The following is a 19,356-nucleotide window of genomic DNA, read 5'->3' as shown; positions in this document are numbered from 1 at the left end:
ATTAGTCGATTATCAAAATCATTCAAAATATCTTGAATAACTTTTGAATGAGTCACTCATCCTTTTTTTTTATATATATATATATTTTAATTTAAAATAAAGAATAAATAACCCAAAAAGTAAAATCTCTTAATTTATAATCAACATTTTACACCAAAAAACTATAGTCAGTCAAAAGAGGATGATTTTTGGCCCCATTTTTCTGTAAACAATCAGATAAGTTTCTTATTACACTTGTAAAAACTAATTACTAATTAAACAAGTTATGTAATTCAATCCAATTCCCCATATTGATTTGTTTCCATAGTGGACAATTCATGTTAGTTTCAGTTTTTAAACATACTTATTTAAAGTAAAAAATTTCAACTACTTAATCATTTTATAAATTACAGTGATTTGCTTAAACGCAGTTAAAAGTAACTTGATGAATTAAGTACAATGACATTCTATTAACCTGGTATCATCAGAACTACATGATGCTGGGTTATTGAATACGCCACCTTATTGAACAATGAAAGTTTCTCCAGTTTTCTCATCTCCTGGACACAATTTTACCTATTGTCACATGTAAAATAGCACAAATACATTTTTTATGATTATTTAACATGCCATTTCAATTTTTTCAGGCTATTCCTACTCTTGGTTAGCTTGAAACAAGAACACTATTCTTATTTTATGCTTTGTATCCTTTTGTTGCATATAAATATAGATATACTCTAATTGTCAAAGTACACAAACAGTAATGCACTATAGTTGTTTCCATAATTCCATCGATTCCAAGTGTGCTAAATATTTCTGCTTATCATACCAAACCTGTATAGTAATGTCTTTAGAAAAATCATGCATGAGCTAACTGGTTTTACTATCACAGAATCAAGTTGTTGTGGCATTTATCGTCTCTACAAGAATTCAGCCCCCTTTCCAAGAACTACATGTTTTGAACACTTACATGAAAATCTTAACTCCCAGTGCAACAATAACTTCCCAACTACAAGCTCAACATGCTGGCTTATATATTTTGCCAGCATACCAGATGCTGGGTTGACAGAATCTCACTGTATTACATTATTAATAATAAAATTTTTTAAGATAGTTTGAGAACTTATGCATCTTTATATTTTGTGAAAAATGTAGATCAATCACCTATTTTAGTATTGAACATGTAATAAATTACAAAAATTTAGTTTAAAAAGAACTTTACAGATTTGAATGGCCACTTAAATAAACTCATCACTAATCAAATCAAAAATTACTGTTTCTGAATCCAAAAATATCATTTACTATTCACTCAAAACAGGTACTTTTATATTTATTTGTAGGTACTTGCTTCAATGTATAAAGCACAAAGCTTTCAGCAAGCTGCATGCTTTTACTGTCTTTTTTGTCAATGAGCCAATAAATTTTTTTTAAATCAATTTTTCCATCATCAATTCCTTCATCAAACTGTGTTTAAATGTTATATATATTCTCAAATCATCTTTTTTGGCACCAATTTGATTTTGGAAACAAGAAATAGTTTGCAGGAAATAATAGAAAAGATTTAGTTATGCAATCTTGCATTTTATCAAATATAATTATCATTAAAGAATGAGGCTGCACATTGTAATATAACAGAAACTCTTCCAAAACAGAGATCTTGCTTAGTAAATTCCTCTAATCAAATGATCTAAAAATGTGTACATAATACTTCTTATTCATTATATGACCTGGTAAAACAAATTCTTTGTAAATTATTTGTGTACTATCAAATGATGTTATCAACATCACTTTTCTATATCACTACAAAACAATGACTACAATTTGTGACATTAACTTTCTAATATGATAAATATGGATAACAAACAATATGGGAGATTGTAGAAATGAGCACACAAACAGATTTTTATGAGCTTCCGCATGCTTATAAATAGAATTTAATTACTGAAACCCATGCATACTGATGAAAGCCTAAAGTTCAAAGCTGTATCTTTCTGAGATAAGTACCTATAATACAAAAATTCTACAGACAAACATAATGATTCAGCAGAAAATTGATATTCTTATGTGTTAGGATAACTTTTAAATTTAATTGTATTAATTAAATTTAAAAGTTATCCTAACACATAAGAATATCAATTTAATTGTATTAATTAAACTTTTAAATTTTAATTAATTGTTATTAGACACTTTTGATGATTACATTATAAATTACTAAGAAAGATACTAAATTTGGAAGCCAGATAATAATTTTTCTAATAATTTAATTATTATATCAAGCATGAATGTTTTTTCTGTTGATTATCTTACACTAAAGTCTTGATGTCATTTAAATTTTCCAAAATGATGATTGATTACTTACATAAGAAGAAAAAGAAGACACATTTGAATGATATGTTAATTAATCATCATCATCATAAGTCATTCTAAATTTCAAACTATGTTTGATCATATAATATTGATAATACAATCAACAACATATCTGCTCATAATATTTCTATTCTCTCGAGAGTGAAGCACATAACTTATTGAATATATATTATCTCCAAATTTTAAGTTGATATTTCTTGTTATACACAGTGTATAACAAGATAACTGAACACTGAAGCACATATACAGTAGAGCATCGTTTATCCGAATGTTGGTTATCTGAAACGTCAGTTATCCGAATGAATTCCAGTCAGCAAATTTAAATTTTCGTTAGTGCTGTGGCACTGCAATCTTTGGCTATATCTTGGTCTACTCCAATATTTTTTTTGTTGATTTGTGTGTTTTTGCTGGCAGCACTGGCACTTTTGTGTGGTGTTTTTCTGAGGACTGTGTGTCGTGCTGAATCGAACATTTTTGATACTAGATTAACTTCTAAAGTATCATTGTTTTTGTTTTTATATTTTTCAATATATTTATTTTGTTTGTAAAAAATAAAAAAAATTTTTAACGATACAATAGCCACGATTATCATTTTAAAAAGTTTACATTAAGCTTAACATTGATGAAAATTCAACNTCGGGGGTACACGGTAGTAGTCCAAATTCAATACGAACGTTTGTTTCTTGAAAATTTGATCACGATTTAAATACAGTATTTACTTTTAATATTACCGATATGTTATCGAAAAGAAAACGCGTTGTATTATCATGAAAAGACAAAGTATTTGTTTCGATTATCCGGATTTTTCCTCATCCGGACTACCTTCATTCCCAATTAGTCCGGATAATCGAGGTTCTACTGTATGTGATTCCCAAGCCATAGTCTTATGCAAATCATGCTGTGTGGCATGATTGTCTGCTGACCAATCAGTGGCTGTACTTTCAAAAAGTCAACGGCCACTTTCAACCATCTGTCAATGACTGTTATGACTAAAAAAATTTTGCTAGGTCTTACTTTCGGAGGAAGGTCTTTCCCCCACAATTTCACAATTCAGCAAAACCTCTGCTAGGCCTTATTTTCAGAGGATGTCTTATTTTCGGGGAAACACGGTACTTTNCCACTTTCAACCATCTGTCAATGACTGTTATGACTAAAAAAATTTTGCTAGGTCTTACTTTCGGAGGAAGGTCTTTCCCCCACAATTTCACAATTCAGCAAAACCTCTGCTAGGCCTTATTTTCAGAGGATGTCTTATTTTCGGGGAAACACGGTACTTTATAATTAAGATATTTCTTTCTGCAACAAATTGAAAGCCTCAATTTTTGTACAAATCCAAGATACATAAATATTTAAAAATCCTAAATATTAAGTGTCTTAGATTCCTGTATACTATTATTTAGCTACAATGTATTGAAATATATAATTACCTTTTAATAAATTTAAATTCTTCCAAAGAGCCTTAAGACTACTAATGATCAAAATGGTATAAATATTCCAATTTATCACATAAGATGATCATGAAAAGTATTTAATTCCAAAATTTCTGTTATTCCTATTTATGCAAACCTAGTTATTTTGTTTTAATCAATGCCTGATTTGTCTTCAGTATGTTCACAGTTGACTCAAAGATAAACAAAAACTTTACTATTACTAAGTGAAGGGTAAAGAGAATTTTTAAGCTTTCTTCATACTTTGCAGTAAACAAGAAAAGTTGGCTTTATAAAACTGTTCACATTTGAGCAGTATCATAGCAATATCTACAGAATTAAGGAAAAATTTTTTTTCAAAAATATATTTAAAAATCATTACAAAATAGTAGTTAAATTCCATTTTATGAATATAAATTTTATTTGTGATATCCTTACTTTGTTAAATGTTTTTGATAATTCAGAATTTTTTTCTATTTTATCTCTTTTGGAATTTGAATTAACGAAAGTTTAGTGTACTTTTAATTATAAAAAATAGCAATAAATTATTATTCAAAATGTAACAGAAATTAGGCATCTATGACGAGAAGATAAAAAAGACAAGAATTGGCCTTCTAAAATCACTTTCATGAAAGGGACACGGCACCGGGCAGTTATTAATAACGTTTGAGAGATTATCCGTATTTTTGAGCTATATTATTCACTAAAATCTCAATGTTTACATCCTTCAATGGTTTAATAGTTTATATTAATTATTTTGAATTTTTATACGAGCGAAATAAAATTAAGTTATATAACACACAGCAATATTTAATATAGTGATGTAAATTAAAACCGAAAAAATATTCTGAAAAAATTATTTTAGAAAAAGAAGCAGCCCAAATTATTCCCGAGGCAAGTTAAAGTATAAAATTTAAGCATAAACATCGTATTCATTAAACGTGTCAAAAAAAAACCAGCAATCATTTATGTCATTGAACGATGAAACTTGAACATCCCGAGTTTATCTTCGGCTTGTAGGCAGTTGTCTCGAAATGTCTGACATTCGTAAACATAAGGAAAAACGGAATAAATCAAAATTCTAAAAAAATTTCCAATTTTAGACAGAATATCGAACTTAGATCGTGTCAAAGGAAGTGCGTTGACGTTTCGAAAGTTTTCTTGGCACTTCTTTATAAACATTGTTTATTTTGGATATCATGCAGGATCTATTTGATGGATTGTTTTATAAATCAGAGGTGGCCTTTGGAAGAATTTAAATTTCTACAAGTTCCGCATAGCTCTATTGTAAATAAACTAACTCTCCCGACCTGTATGTAAATGGACCCGTGTAGAAAAGAGAGTTCACCAATATATTCACCATAAAAAACTTAAAAAAAAATTTTAAATGAAATATCTAAAAACATGCGTGTAATATTTAAATATAAAGTTTTAAAACATGAATTCAAATTATAGACAAATAAAAACCATAAAATACTGTCCAGAACATTAACACCAGAACACTATTTTTCTTTTTTTTTTCTTTTTTTTACTTGTTAAATCCAAATTACTAACAAAAATCGTTTTTAAAATTGTGTAATTTTAATAATAATAATAACAACTTTAAAAATCTACGTAAAAACATTAATTTAACTTTTTAAATTGCGAAACGATAGAAATTCTACTGATGNATATATATAAATATATTATTTATACATTAAACATTCTATTATTATTTATTTAATTAAAACAATTTAAATATATTTTGAATTTTAAAACTTGATCTGAATTAAGATATGAATATAAGAATAAAAGCGATGGAGTGATATTTTGGTAGAAAAAAAGACAGTTTATAATAATTAATATAGTATATTTTTATTCTTAATATCCTCTTTAATATCTTAAATACTGAAAAAATTTATATCCATAATATTACATTCAATAATAGCTCATAAAAAACACATTTATTATTATTGTAATTAATGACTCAATATTTCTTTAACATATATCGTTATAATTTAAATACCTTTAACTTTTTATAATTATTTCTTGAAAGATAGCCGCGACATCTTGCTTGAAATTGCACTATAACATCATTTAATTTGTCATCCCTCTGGTTTTCAAGTATAGAGAGTGTACCTGAACGAAGGAATATCTGAAATAAAAAAATAAACAAAATAAAATTTATCATTGAATATAATTAAAACATATTCATTTCATTTACAATTTAAAAAATTCTTAAACATTGTTATATCATTATTTTTTATTATTTTATCAAGAAATAATACTTATGAATTTAAAATAATTGAAAATTAATCAGACTTTAATAATTTTACTAAAGTAACTTAAATATTATCAATTCAAAAGTTTCATTTCTTCATGCAATTCATCAAAGCAGGAAATATTAATTTTCCTTCTTTTTTTATATGTGCATTAACGTATATTTTAACATTTTTCAACAATGAATAACCTAACTTAAATAAGTAGTCAAATATAATGTACATGAAACAAAACTACATAAAAGATCATTTTGTTATACAGTGTAATTTTATATCCAACAACTTTTATTTAAAAAATTTATAATCCTTTCAAAGAAATAAACAAAATTCTAATAAAATAATCTGGGATATTTATTTCTTACATGAAAACATATTCAAATGTCATGTCTTCAATGAAAATGACCTGTATGTAACCTAAGAATGCAATTATTAAAAATGTTTTCAGAATGTTCAGTGGAAATAGCTTAAATTTCAGCTTAAATAATAGCCTTAAATTCTAGAACCGAGTTAATAACATTATCCCCAAAAATCTAGTAAGACATAATTGCAGGAGTTCAAATCTGACAAACTTTGGTGCAGTGTAAACTCTCATGAAAAAGAGCTAAATATAATTTGACAACACTTGCTCTTTGAACACATCTTAGAAGTGGAAAATGGCATTACTAGTATGAGATCCGATATCACTTGTTAAAACCATTGTAATCTTTGATCAATGCTTGTCCTACTAGAAGAGGGATAAATTCCTCTTTCAGAATATAGAGATAAACATCAGATGTCACAGTCCCATCATTTAATGCTGAAGTGAATATTCCTGCACTTAACAATGTGTATTAAACTGTAATTTTTTGAATTCAAGTGAGTATTTTAGTCTGTAAAGCATCATTCAATTCCCTTTGATAAACAAGAAAATGAAAACTTTTCAATGTATCATATGATAAAAAAATTACTTGGATACTTATAGAATAATTTGTTTTATAAAACACTTAATTTGTAATAAATATTTAAATAAATCACTGTAAAAAATAAATTATTACTAACAATTAAACTATAAAAGATTATAAGTATTGAATACTAAAGCATTCTTACTAGTTATCTATTTTATTGCATTTTAAATTTAAATATTAACAAATGCAATAAAATAAATTCTAAATAAATTATAAAATAAATTACAAATATATACTATACATAATTTACAAAAAGAACATGGTATTTACTTTACTTAAACCAAGACGATACAAAGATTTATCAATATCAATGTTTTCAAGTAGTTTTTCTGCAGTTTTCTTCTCATCTAAAACTGGATGAACACTATGGTGTTCAGGAGGTGATAATAATTCAAATCTTCGTCTGAATTCCGAATATGTGATGTGTTCGGGAAAACCTGTAATTAAGAATTTATCTATGTCTGAATTTCTTTTTTAAAAAAATTTATCATAATAATAAAACTTTATAATTTAACTTAACAGAAATTTTACAAATAACATTCGTACAAAATTTACTAAAATGTTTATAATTCAACAATGCATTACTCATTGAAAAAAAATTAATATAAAAAATATATCAATTATTTTCAAAATCATTATTCTTCTAAATATACTTATCCCTCATATAACACTGTAGGTACTGTACATTCCAAAAAAGTGCTGTCTTATGCAAATCCATGCTATACAAAACAAAGGACTAATTCAAAATATAGGGTTAGACTTCAAAAGTTAGCAAAAGTATTCTATTCTTTTTCAAAAATGTTTAAACAAACTACACTAAATATGAAAATTAAACTATAAAACCAAAACACGGTGACAGTCTTAAATGCTAATGTCTGAAAGCAACATCAATGATACCTAGTTGATAGGAAAACTAGGAGAAAGAAAAAAAAAATTGTACTATCAGATTTCATTAATTAAAGTAAACCTGATGAAAAGGCACAAAAATTGAAAATTTCAATATTCTAAAATCCATGGGCAAAATTTGAGATGACGTGTATGCTTACTTGAATAAAAAAAAATCAAATGATGAAGTTTCCACTTAAAAATTATGAAATTTTATACAGAGGATTTCCAAAACCNATTTCCTGTACGAAACGAATAAAGTCACTGAATTTTATGTAATCATTAACTTTTTTCTTTCTTCTAGAACTAGTATAGTTTTATGTAATTTTATGTAATCATTAACGTTTTTATTTCTTCTAGAATTAGTATAGTTTTTTAAACACTGTTTTTTTATTATCTTCAGTCGTATGAACAAGGTTTGTGTGATCTTCATTTTTGTTTAGTATCGTATTTTGTATATTCTCTTTTGTTTTTTTTATATTAAGTTTTTGACCACCTATTTGTTGTTTTTATTACATTATCCCTTTAAATGATGCAATTTTATTCCAAAGTAAGTCCATGATTTGAAGTACTAAAACTACCATTTCCATTGCCTCAGGATTTTTTTCACTGTTAAACCTATAACTTTCTCACTGTTAAGTTTTTACCTTAACATTTAAAGCAATTATTTAAAATTTGTATTTCCTGGAGATACATCACTTTGGAAATAAGCTTTTCATTTCCTTTGCTATAATTGTTTCTGTACTGTACGTAGTAGAGTCAGTCTTGAATGATCCGAAATGGAATTTCACCGGACCACAGAAGTTTAATGTGTTTTTATTTTTATTTTTCCGCTTTATGAACACTAAACAACATTTTAAAATATTCGTTATACGTTCGAATAGACTACTGTATAACAAACAGCCAAGCAATGCCGTAGAGGAATCTCGACCATAAGCTGATCGGAGAGGTCTGTCAATTGCTGCCCCTTCTTTGAGAAATACAGAATATCTACAGGATGATTCAAAAGTCACAGAAATTTAAAAAAAATTAATAACTCACAAACTATTTACAGTAAGATGATGCAGTTTTCACAGAAATGCTTAGAAAGAAATGGAAATTTTTTGTGTTATAAAAATTTTAGTACCAAAATAGTTACATTTCTTGCCATAGATGGCACTTGATAAGATTACATAATTTGTGAAGTTGTTACTAGAGCTTACACTAAGAAACATTTTTATTATTTTATTCTTACCTTAACAAATTTACAAATGATTTCAGTTTCTTACAGTGCCATCCATGTCAAGAAATGTAACTATTTGGTATTAAAATTTTTATTACACCAAAAGAAATCCCACTTCATTCTAAGGAGTTCAGTGAAAACTGCACCATCTTACAGTAAATAGTTTGTGCGTTATTAATTTTTTAAAATTTCTGTGACTTTTGAATCACCCTGTGTTTATATTTTATATTATATATTATCTGTTGCTCAAACTTCTAAAACTACAAAATCCAAATTTGATTATTACATATTTAAAATTGTTTTAATTTTATGGTATAATATTTAATACAAGTAACATTCTTTACCTTGTTTATGTACACGGATTGCATCTAATATCTGTGCTCCTCGTACCTGAGATCGAAGAAGTGGAATGTTAAGTGGAATATCTTCTGAAGAAATTGATTTACCAACTGATTGATTCAAATTTTTTAAATCACATAACCCTGCATTATGTTGTGGGAGTAAACAATGAACAAAATGTAACTGAACTTTATGTAACATATCACATANTTGCCATAGATGGCACTTGATAAGATTACATAATTTGTGAAGTTGTTACTAGAGCTTACACTAAGAAACATTTTTATTATTTTATTCTTACCTTAACAAATTTACAAATGATTTCAGTTTCTTACAGTGCCATCCATGTCAAGAAATGTAACTATTTGGTATTAAAATTTTTATTACACCAAAAGAAATCCCACTTCATTCTAAGGAGTTCAGTGAAAACTGCACCATCTTACAGTAAATAGTTTGTGCGTTATTAATTTTTTAAAATTTCTGTGACTTTTGAATCACCCTGTGTTTATATTTTATATTATATATTATCTGTTGCTCAAACTTCTAAAACTACAAAATCCAAATTTGATTATTACATATTTAAAATTGTTTTAATTTTATGGTATAATATTTAATACAAGTAACATTCTTTACCTTGTTTATGTACACGGATTGCATCTAATATCTGTGCTCCTCGTACCTGAGATCGAAGAAGTGGAATGTTAAGTGGAATATCTTCTGAAGAAATTGATTTACCAACTGATTGATTCAAATTTTTTAAATCACATAACCCTGCATTATGTTGTGGGAGTAAACAATGAACAAAATGTAACTGAACTTTATGTAATATATCACATAGTCCATCCTGGAAAAACAATTTCATTTATTTATTTTTTTGTCAATAATTAAAAATAAAAAGTTTTAAATTATATTTTTTAAAAAGATTTTAAGTAGTAGGAAAAAAGTTATAAATTAACATGGAATGTCTATCAAATAAATAGAAAAATCATTTATTAATTAAAACTGTTAATTACTATAATTTTTAACAATGTTATATTTACATAAATCTCAAAATAATTTTGCACTTTATATACTTCACTTAATAAATGATTTTTTTATAAAGATTTAACTAGCACAAAAATTAAATCTCATTTTTAATCACTATTAAATTATATTAGTGACATATTATATCATATATAAATAATATATTATATCATATTCATAATTATTTTTTCAAATAATGAATCTGCTTTATTTTTCATTCTATAATTGAACAAAATATAGGAATAAAAAAATATAATAAAGTATGACTGTTACTTAAGATATTATATGTAAGATTTACATAAGACTATCTTTGATAGAAATTCTATTTGTATTAAGGATAATCTTATATATATATAAATTCTTGAAAAGATTATATATATATAATCTTTTCAAGAATTTCATATACATATACTACTTTTTGAAATTTAAGAATTAAATTTCAAAAAGTAGTTTATGAAATCCTTGAAAAAATTTTGAAATAAAATAAAGTTTTATTGTATCTAACAGCAATTTAAATAATTAAAATTTTCAATTACCAACTAAAAAAAGAAAAAAAAAACTGTTAAATATATATACCATATTAACTCAAATAATATGCACCCTCAAGTAATCTGTGCACTCCATTTTTTAGGATACTTGTTTAAAAAAAAAAAGAAAAAGACTTGACCAATTTATTACATATTTAATAAACTTTATTAATTTATGATTGTAACACAATAGCAACCGTCAGTGGCGTAGTGTGGGTGTCAGCCACCCGGGGCAGAGGAAAATTTCGCCCCTCCTTATTTAGGTATCTCAATTTAAAAGACTAAAATTCAGTTTTGTCACAGAATAAGTAATGAAAAATTCCATGCTAGTCTTGCCACCTTATTAAAATCGCTGATCCAAACGGCAGGTGAGGTTTGTTCGAATAGAAGTTCCTGATGCATGCGTATGTAACTTTGCAATGTGAAGAATAATGTGTAGTGCATGCTGGTTCTAAATCAGTTACAGTTAGCGACTAGGGAGACTTGGATAGGAATAACGCAAGTGACCTAGCTGTATTGGATATTGGAGGTGTATATATATATATATATATACATATACACCTCCAATATCCAATATATATATATATATATATTATACAAATAAATTGTACAAGAAGGAAAAAAAAAAGGTCAACAAGTTGCGCATGATATCCCTGGACGGTGAGTTGATTCCCGGACTATCCTAATGGATGGTAACACTATTCTGTGCTCATTTCAATCGGTCCGAGTCATAGGTGGACGAAAATATGAAATATAATGGTTCAAATTCTAACAAGATATTATTATTATTTATTGTAAAATTTTGCCGCCCCCACTATGCTACGCTACTGGCAACCATCACTCTCACAGTTTTGTAGCATTCAATACAACAGCACTCAGTTTCAAGTCCACATGGTATTAAAAGATAAAAGTACAGAGAAAAAAATTTAATTATTCGCATATCTGATAAATGTAAATTATCTGCAATTTGTAGTAATGTATTTTATATTAAATTAGCTTAATAATTAAATGAAAATAAGATTTCTTTATATTGTTTAATTTGAATCAAACATGAAAAACTGCTAATAGCTTAAATTAAGATAATATAGATATAAATATTATTTATGGTCAGTCTCAGTTGCATATTTAACTTACTTTATTTATCTTTATCTTCATGAAATTAATAATATGAAAACATTTAATAATATTGCTTGTAACTACTAACTATAGATGATCACTACATTAAACAAAATCTTCCAGTTAATAAGTATAATTTATTACTAGCAAAGTAAGTAAAACAATAACTGGAAATACCATGGACTTTGCAGACTGCATCAGCATATTTGTTTCTGTGTACTCAGACTTTTTTGTCATAATTTTTTTTGGAAAAAAGTTTGTAGATTATTCAGGTATTCAAATAAATTTAGTATATATGTTACTGTGAAAGACCGAAATTAGAGAATGTCGATATTCTCCAGTGAATGTGAACACATACAAAATACATCAGAGAAAGACTGAATATTTGGTTATATTGTTAAATATTCAAACAATCACTGATGTATGTCAACAAGCACAGATAAACTTTGGTGGAGGTCAAAATGATCCTGGAGCCAATGTCGACAGAGAGGCAACAGTCTTTTGCCAAATTCTTTGCTGTTTCCTTCTGCTCAAATTGGTGATACCGTATAAATACAAGTCCATGATGTTGACCAAGGCCATACAGATGCCCAAAATGTGTTCGCAGTTGTTGTTGAAGAGTTATAGTAGACTATGACTTTTATAAATTAGCAAACAAAAATGGTACCCTCAAGCAGCTTTATACCCGTAATCAGTTCGTAATTTGTAAAGAAAATTTACTTTCCATAGATGAGATTTCTTCTCAAGAAATATTGCTGAGAGAAGCAGCTGCAGCTAATTCGAAAAGTGGAGGGCAAGGCTATACACGCTGTCATTGCAAAAAGAAGTGTTCCACGAATAAATGCAGTTGTAAAAGCAAGGGACTCTTGTGCAATTCAAAGTGCCATAACAGTTTAAGTTGTTGCAATAAATAAGATTGTATAACGTTAATCACATAATTTATGTGTAAGTTTATTATTGTATTATTTTCTTTAATGATTTAGAATGTACTGTTTGTTTTAGGTTCAACAGTTTATTTACATGTACTGTTACTTAAGCTTTCTCCTATTTTCACATTAAAAAGTTGCATTTTTCTCTTAAGGTAATAAAGATATTTTTATTCAACATTCACCATCAGTGCATGCTGAATGTCGACATTTGCCAGTGTAAGTGAGAAATAATAATATTTAGCAAATATTTTGTACATACACGAAACGACTGTGTGAATGCTGACTTCACTGGAGAATGTTGACATTCGCCAGATATCGGTCATTCACAGTAACATATACACACAAAACAAATATATTACTGAAACATTATGAATTACAATAATATTAAAATAATTTAGCTTTAAAGTTCATAGTTAATGCAAATTATTTGATAACTTTAAATAATAATTAATAATTAAATTATTTATTTAGTAATTGATCTAATTCATTACTATTTTAAATAAAGTTTATTTTTATAATTATCAACAGGTATAATTTTGTATTTATTAGTCTTTATTAGCCTATTCCCACAGCAAAAATTTGTACATTTTTTATAAAGTAGTATCACACTGGTGTGCAGACTACATACGAGGGAAAACTATACAATAAAAATTTTGTTTACTTAATTTTCTATAAGAACTGATTAGTCCAGAACAAGACTTGCTTTGTCAAACACATTTATTCCATTGAATGACAAGTCAATGAAAGGCAAGTGTTGTTTTGGACTAATCTGTTCTTATAAAAAATTAAGTAAATTAAGAATGACAATGCAGTTTCAGGACTGGCCTTCTAAAAATTAAATAAAATCAAAAATTCTGATACCAATAACTGTTTTTGTTCAAAACACTTTTACATTCACATTATTATTCTCAGGAACAATTTCAGTCATTAAAATCATCATCATTATTTTTTCTGAATTTTCTAATGGTAGCTGTTTCATCTGTTGATTAAGTAAACATCTCTTCAATCCAAAAAATTCTTGTGTGGTTTTTTGAAAATTTAATAATTGAAATTTATTTTGTAGCACTGAAGAGGAGCTAGAAAGTTAACCTAGCTCAAAATGCATCTGTAAAAAACAATAAAAGAAGTTTTATAACCTAAATTGGCTATGAGGTAGTCTACCGAAAAATTTTTTGGATTGAAGAGATGTTTACTTAATCAATCATCATTATTGTCTATTTATGCATTTTCATTAGACTCAACATCCCTTTCATCTGAATCCACATCATACATCTCTTCATGTTCACTAATAGCAGAATCATCAGACTCTGTCACACTAGCAATTTTTCCCTCTTTCTGCCCTGTGAACTCTAAGGACGCCTTTTTTCCAAGCCTATCATAGATTTGGCCATGACACACAACATGGAAGTAGGAGGTGAGAGATGGGGTCCAACATATCTAGAGTAAGACATACCACCTCTACACAATTCTGGGGTTTTTCAACCCATCTAGATCCGTCCCTGGGCCCCCCAGATCTCAGCCATCTTGCTGAATGATGAACAGATTAGATTGAAACAGATAAAATAATTGAGATATCATAAAACAACAATAATACTTATCTCGTAACAAATTTTCTTCAAAAATATATTCTAGTTTATTAAAAAATACAAAATCTCTTATGAAAAATAAAGATTTCTTAAAATCCCTTGTTATTATCTTATTAAAAATATCCCAAATCACAATAAATCCCACAAAGAGATAACATGGCAACACTGATTCTAGTAACTAATCACAAGGTAATGAGAACAGGTCCCTTATTAACTCAGTTTCAGTCCCTGTTGCTGGGGACAGTAAAACTGAGTTAAGTCATCATCAGTAAATGGTCACAGTGTACAGTCTGTGGAGAATATACAAAATTTTTAAATGAGAAGCTTGTAGAATACTGCACAGTCTATCTGTAAGGGTGAATTATTGCCACAGGAATAAGATAATAAATATTGAATAATTTATTAACATTCTTTTCATAAAATATCTGTAACATTTTAAAATATATTACAAAAGAGATATCAAATAAACTTAACATAATCTATAAATTTGATATTAATACAACAATTAAGAATTACTTACTATTGTTGATTTAATTTGTAACGGAAGTGAACGTCTTTTGATTCCAGTCATTGCAACAGTTTGAGCACGACGAATACTAGATGTCCTGCGCAAACTCCCAAAATTATCATTACTAAACAAAGAACAATTTCCAACAGCAGGAAATAAACCTCGACACGAAACAAATAACTGACAGATGTAATCCCTAAAGAGGCAAATATTAAGAATAAAGTAAGATAAATATCTATAAAAAATAATTTCATTGAAAAAATAACACCTGATTACTAATTAAATAAATAGTTTTATTTATAATTTATATAACAATTATTACTATATTATTTAAATTAAATTTTAAACATATTTTTTAAAATATTAAATATACTTAAGTTTAAATGATGTATTTTTGTATGATACAAAAGTTGTATGATACAAAAGAGTTCACCAATATTTTTGGGAAACAAGAGCACAATTAAAAGTAATTGCCATTGCCATTTAGACAACTGTCTCACTTAGTGATTAGTTTATGGATACCATTGTGGAAGAAAGTCTTCAATTGTTCTTGAAACCATTTCTCAACAATGCACATAAAAATCACCATCCAACATAAAGTGCCTTCCTTCAAGCCTTTCTTCAAATGTCCAAAAATATGGTAGTAACAAGGCAACATATTTGAAAAATAAGATGGATGGTCCAAGTTTTGGAAGATTGCATATTGATAGTGTCACGTCATCCACTTCCTTCAGCCATTAGCATTTTGCTTGGACACCCTGAGCATGCTTGCCTGGTGATGTCTTTGAGACCTTTCCTAAACAGTAAACTCAATCTTGTGACATTTTGGAATAACAAGCAAGCTCTACCATATACTGCTAACATCCATCTATGGATTTTGGCCATTCCACAAGAAACTGGATCACAGCTTGCTGATCAGTTTTGGAGATTCAGTATTGTGGCACACATTTACATTTGCATTTCCTTCCTGCAAATTCATGTGCCAGACTAACACATTGTTCAGAAATGTAAATCATACAGTCCTAATCAACCATGTAACAATTTGACTTCCTGACACCAACTCTTGCAACTTTTAGCTCATGCCAATAGTATATTTGCTGAAATTTTATGTAATTTATTTTATCTACAAGATTTAAAATATATTAGAAAATACTAAATTGAATTTTTTTTTTAAAAATTGATGTTATCAACACTAATTTCATTCAACATAATTGTAAATAAGTTTAAAAAATCTAAATAATTGTGTTAAGAAACAAGAAAAAGCAATTCTTTACAGGCTATTTACTAATAAATTACAAAATTTTCTGTACTATTTTACTGCAATGGTAACTAAGTTTTACCATCAATGCACAAATTAGTGATTTGTTCATCTTAAATACATACAAAATACTGTTGTTGTTATTATATTAAATTATACTTTAACGAGTATAAAAAAATTGAGCCAGAAATGACACTAATTATCTTGAGAAACACAAATCCAATAAGCATAATAGTAAAAGCACCAAATCAACAACAGAATTGTTGAAAATAACATCTCAAATACAATAGTAGAGATAACAGAGTCTTATCACACTGCTACTGGTAACATTAAAATGACACTTCTACCATCAGAATGAAACCTTATTACTGGTATGCATTTCGGTACACAAAACCTTCATCAGTCATACATAAAAATATATAGGTATCTACAACAAAATATATTATGTTTACAGTTAAAATAATATGAATATAATATGAAATATGAAAGTGTAATGTGTGTACAAGGTATTTTCAAAAAAAATTAAAAAATTGATGAAACTTTATAATATTATAGTAACACCAGACTTAAAAAATGACAATAGGCTTCATATTCACTAAAATTAAACAACCTGCAGATACAATTGATATTTTGTAAAAAAACTGGAGTAGTCTATACTTTTAATTGTAAATTGTGACTCTTGTTATATTTATGTAAGAGAAACCAAAAGAACTTTGGTTACTGGATTATCAGAATATATACAATCAATTAAATATGGTTATGTAAATTCGGCAATGGCTGTGCACTACAAGTATAGTTGTGAAATAAATAAAATTTTAAAAAATAAACATTATTTAATAGATAGACAATATTACAAGCATTTAAGAATACTAGATGTTGNTACATATAAGTAAACATAGTAAGAAAGTATATAATTTTTTATTTTTTGGGGTTTCCAGAACAAATTAATCAAATTCTCATAAAAATCTATGGTAAATTGATAATCGGTTAATGAACAGTTCGGGTAGTGAACAGTCTTGGAATGGATTATGTTCATTAACCGATCACTTATTGTACACAATTTAAATTTATCAATTTTTAAAAGTTAAGGTATGTTTTAAATTGTAGATTGTAATTGTTATCAGTTTTTCTATTAATTTGTTTCTACAACTGATTAGTTTCAAGAAATTTTATTTTGTAATGGAATCTTACACTTTTTGTATTATTTTAATTGTAAACATAATATATTTTGTTGTAGATACTTATATATTTTTATGTATGGCTGATGAGGGTCTTGTGTATCGAAATGCATACCAGTAATAAAGTTGCATTCCATTGCTAGAAGTTTGTTTTAATGTTACCAGTAGCAGTGTGATAAGTCTCTTTGTTATCTTTACTATTGTATTTGAGATATTATTTTCAACAATTTTTCGAGACAATAAGCTCTTTTATGAAACAACAGAATTGTAAATTATTGACAGAGACATTACAGGGAAATAGCTAATGTGATGAATTAACTTCTGAGGGTGTCTTTCAAATACTCATCAATGTATGTGAGCATGCATGTTTGTAGAGTCAGAAAGATTTTATTTACAAACAATAAAAAATTCATCTCTATCTTTCTCCTTCTGCCTTTTTTGTCTGATCTCACTAGTCCTTCATTCCACCCAATTGGTAAAAATTTCTGAAAAGAACTCTGGAAATACATCTTTGTTCAAACACCAACATAAACATAATATTAAAGGATTCTTTTATCTTAAAACATATGATAACATAATAGTAGTAAACGTTTTCAATATAAATGCATTCAGTCTTAATTGCTACAGTTTAAAATTAAACAAAATAATAAAAAAAAATTAATTATTTTATTCAACCACTTATATTAAATCTATTACTAGTATTTTTTACATAAAATATTATAAAAATTTCTAATAGTTATTCTTACTTTTTTGAATCTTGAAGAATTGTAGCAGCATGTCGAGTAACTGGAAGTTCACGACTATTTCTTATCCATCCAGTTACATTATATATTACAGAACTTGTTCCAAAAAAATGATTTAAAATAAACTGATGTCCATGTTGACCTCGCTGAATAAGATGTTGATTTTCTAAATAAAAAAAAAATTTAATTTGAACTTGTATAACAAAATAATGTAATAATAAATAATAATGAAATAAATGCTAACAATATTATAATTAATGTTAACCAAACAATTACCTAATTCAAAACTAAACTGGATAATGGCTACACAGAAATGAACAATGTGTAAAAAAAAATCTGTCATTAATGAAGATAGTAGATAATGTGTCTAATTATGGAATTTAAGAATGCATTATTTATTAATTTAAAGCACCTAGGAAAAACCCGTTAGAAGAAAGATCATATAAATCTCAACTTCCTGAAGCTGAATAACCATATTTTTAAAAATAATTAGCACTTATTAGTTCCTCCAAAATTAATTTTATTTTTTACAAATAAGAATTTTGAAATTATTACAAAATTATATAGGTTAACTTTTCCCAAACTGCAAGATATGCTTTTGCCCATATGCTTCTTGTCAATGAATATGGAGGTTATTCAGCTAGATAAATTATCTTCATTGACATTCAACTAACTAAATACCAATAGAATTCATGGGAACAAAGCTGTACTCATAAGTGTATTCACACTTAACCTACATAATTATATTATGATTTCAAAATTCTTATTTATTCACAGAGAACTGTTTGTTAATTATTAACAGATAGCAGATCTACTTTCATTACTGTGAGATTACTACAAATTATTAATTTTCATTTAGCTAACATATAGCCCAACATATATTGTAATTGTTGATTAATATTATAAAATAAATGTGGTGTATGCATTCTATTCATTATATATAGTTATATACAATATATCTATTATTTGCTTAAGTATTTATTTTACATTATTAAATGCAGTTTAATAAAATTATTCTGTAACTTTTAAACTATTCTAAATGCATGATATAATATACCATTACTATA

The 19,356-nt window shown here is 27.0% G+C and overlaps 1 protein-coding gene across 1 annotated transcript in view; it reads right to left on the bottom strand.

Moving 5' to 3' along the window:
• LOC111636863 (unconventional myosin-XVIIIa-like) overlaps positions 1 to 19,356 on the bottom strand; it is a 75,204-nt gene that overhangs the window by 17,263 nt on the left and 38,585 nt on the right. Inside the window, exons 12-17 of the mRNA XM_023382251.1 lie at positions 18,293 to 18,455; positions 15,123 to 15,306; positions 10,055 to 10,265; positions 7,246 to 7,412; positions 5,782 to 5,907; positions 1,374 to 1,443 (exon numbers count right to left, since the gene is read on the bottom strand). Coding sequence (XP_023238019.1) covers positions 1,374 to 1,443; positions 5,782 to 5,907; positions 7,246 to 7,412; positions 10,055 to 10,265; positions 15,123 to 15,306; positions 18,293 to 18,455 — 921 coding nt within the window. The remainder of the gene's footprint in view (positions 1 to 1,373; positions 1,444 to 5,781; positions 5,908 to 7,245; positions 7,413 to 10,054; positions 10,266 to 15,122; positions 15,307 to 18,292; positions 18,456 to 19,356) is intronic.

The sequence above is a fragment of the Centruroides sculpturatus genome, unplaced genomic scaffold (assembly GCF_000671375.1).
Source record: "Centruroides sculpturatus isolate CEXI.00-Female unplaced genomic scaffold, Cexi_2.0 scaffold1043, whole genome shotgun sequence".
NCBI classification, from domain to species: domain Eukaryota; kingdom Metazoa; phylum Arthropoda; class Arachnida; order Scorpiones; family Buthidae; genus Centruroides; species Centruroides sculpturatus.
Note: the sequence above shows the minus strand (reverse complement) of the source record. Positions and strands in the feature narration are given on the sequence as shown.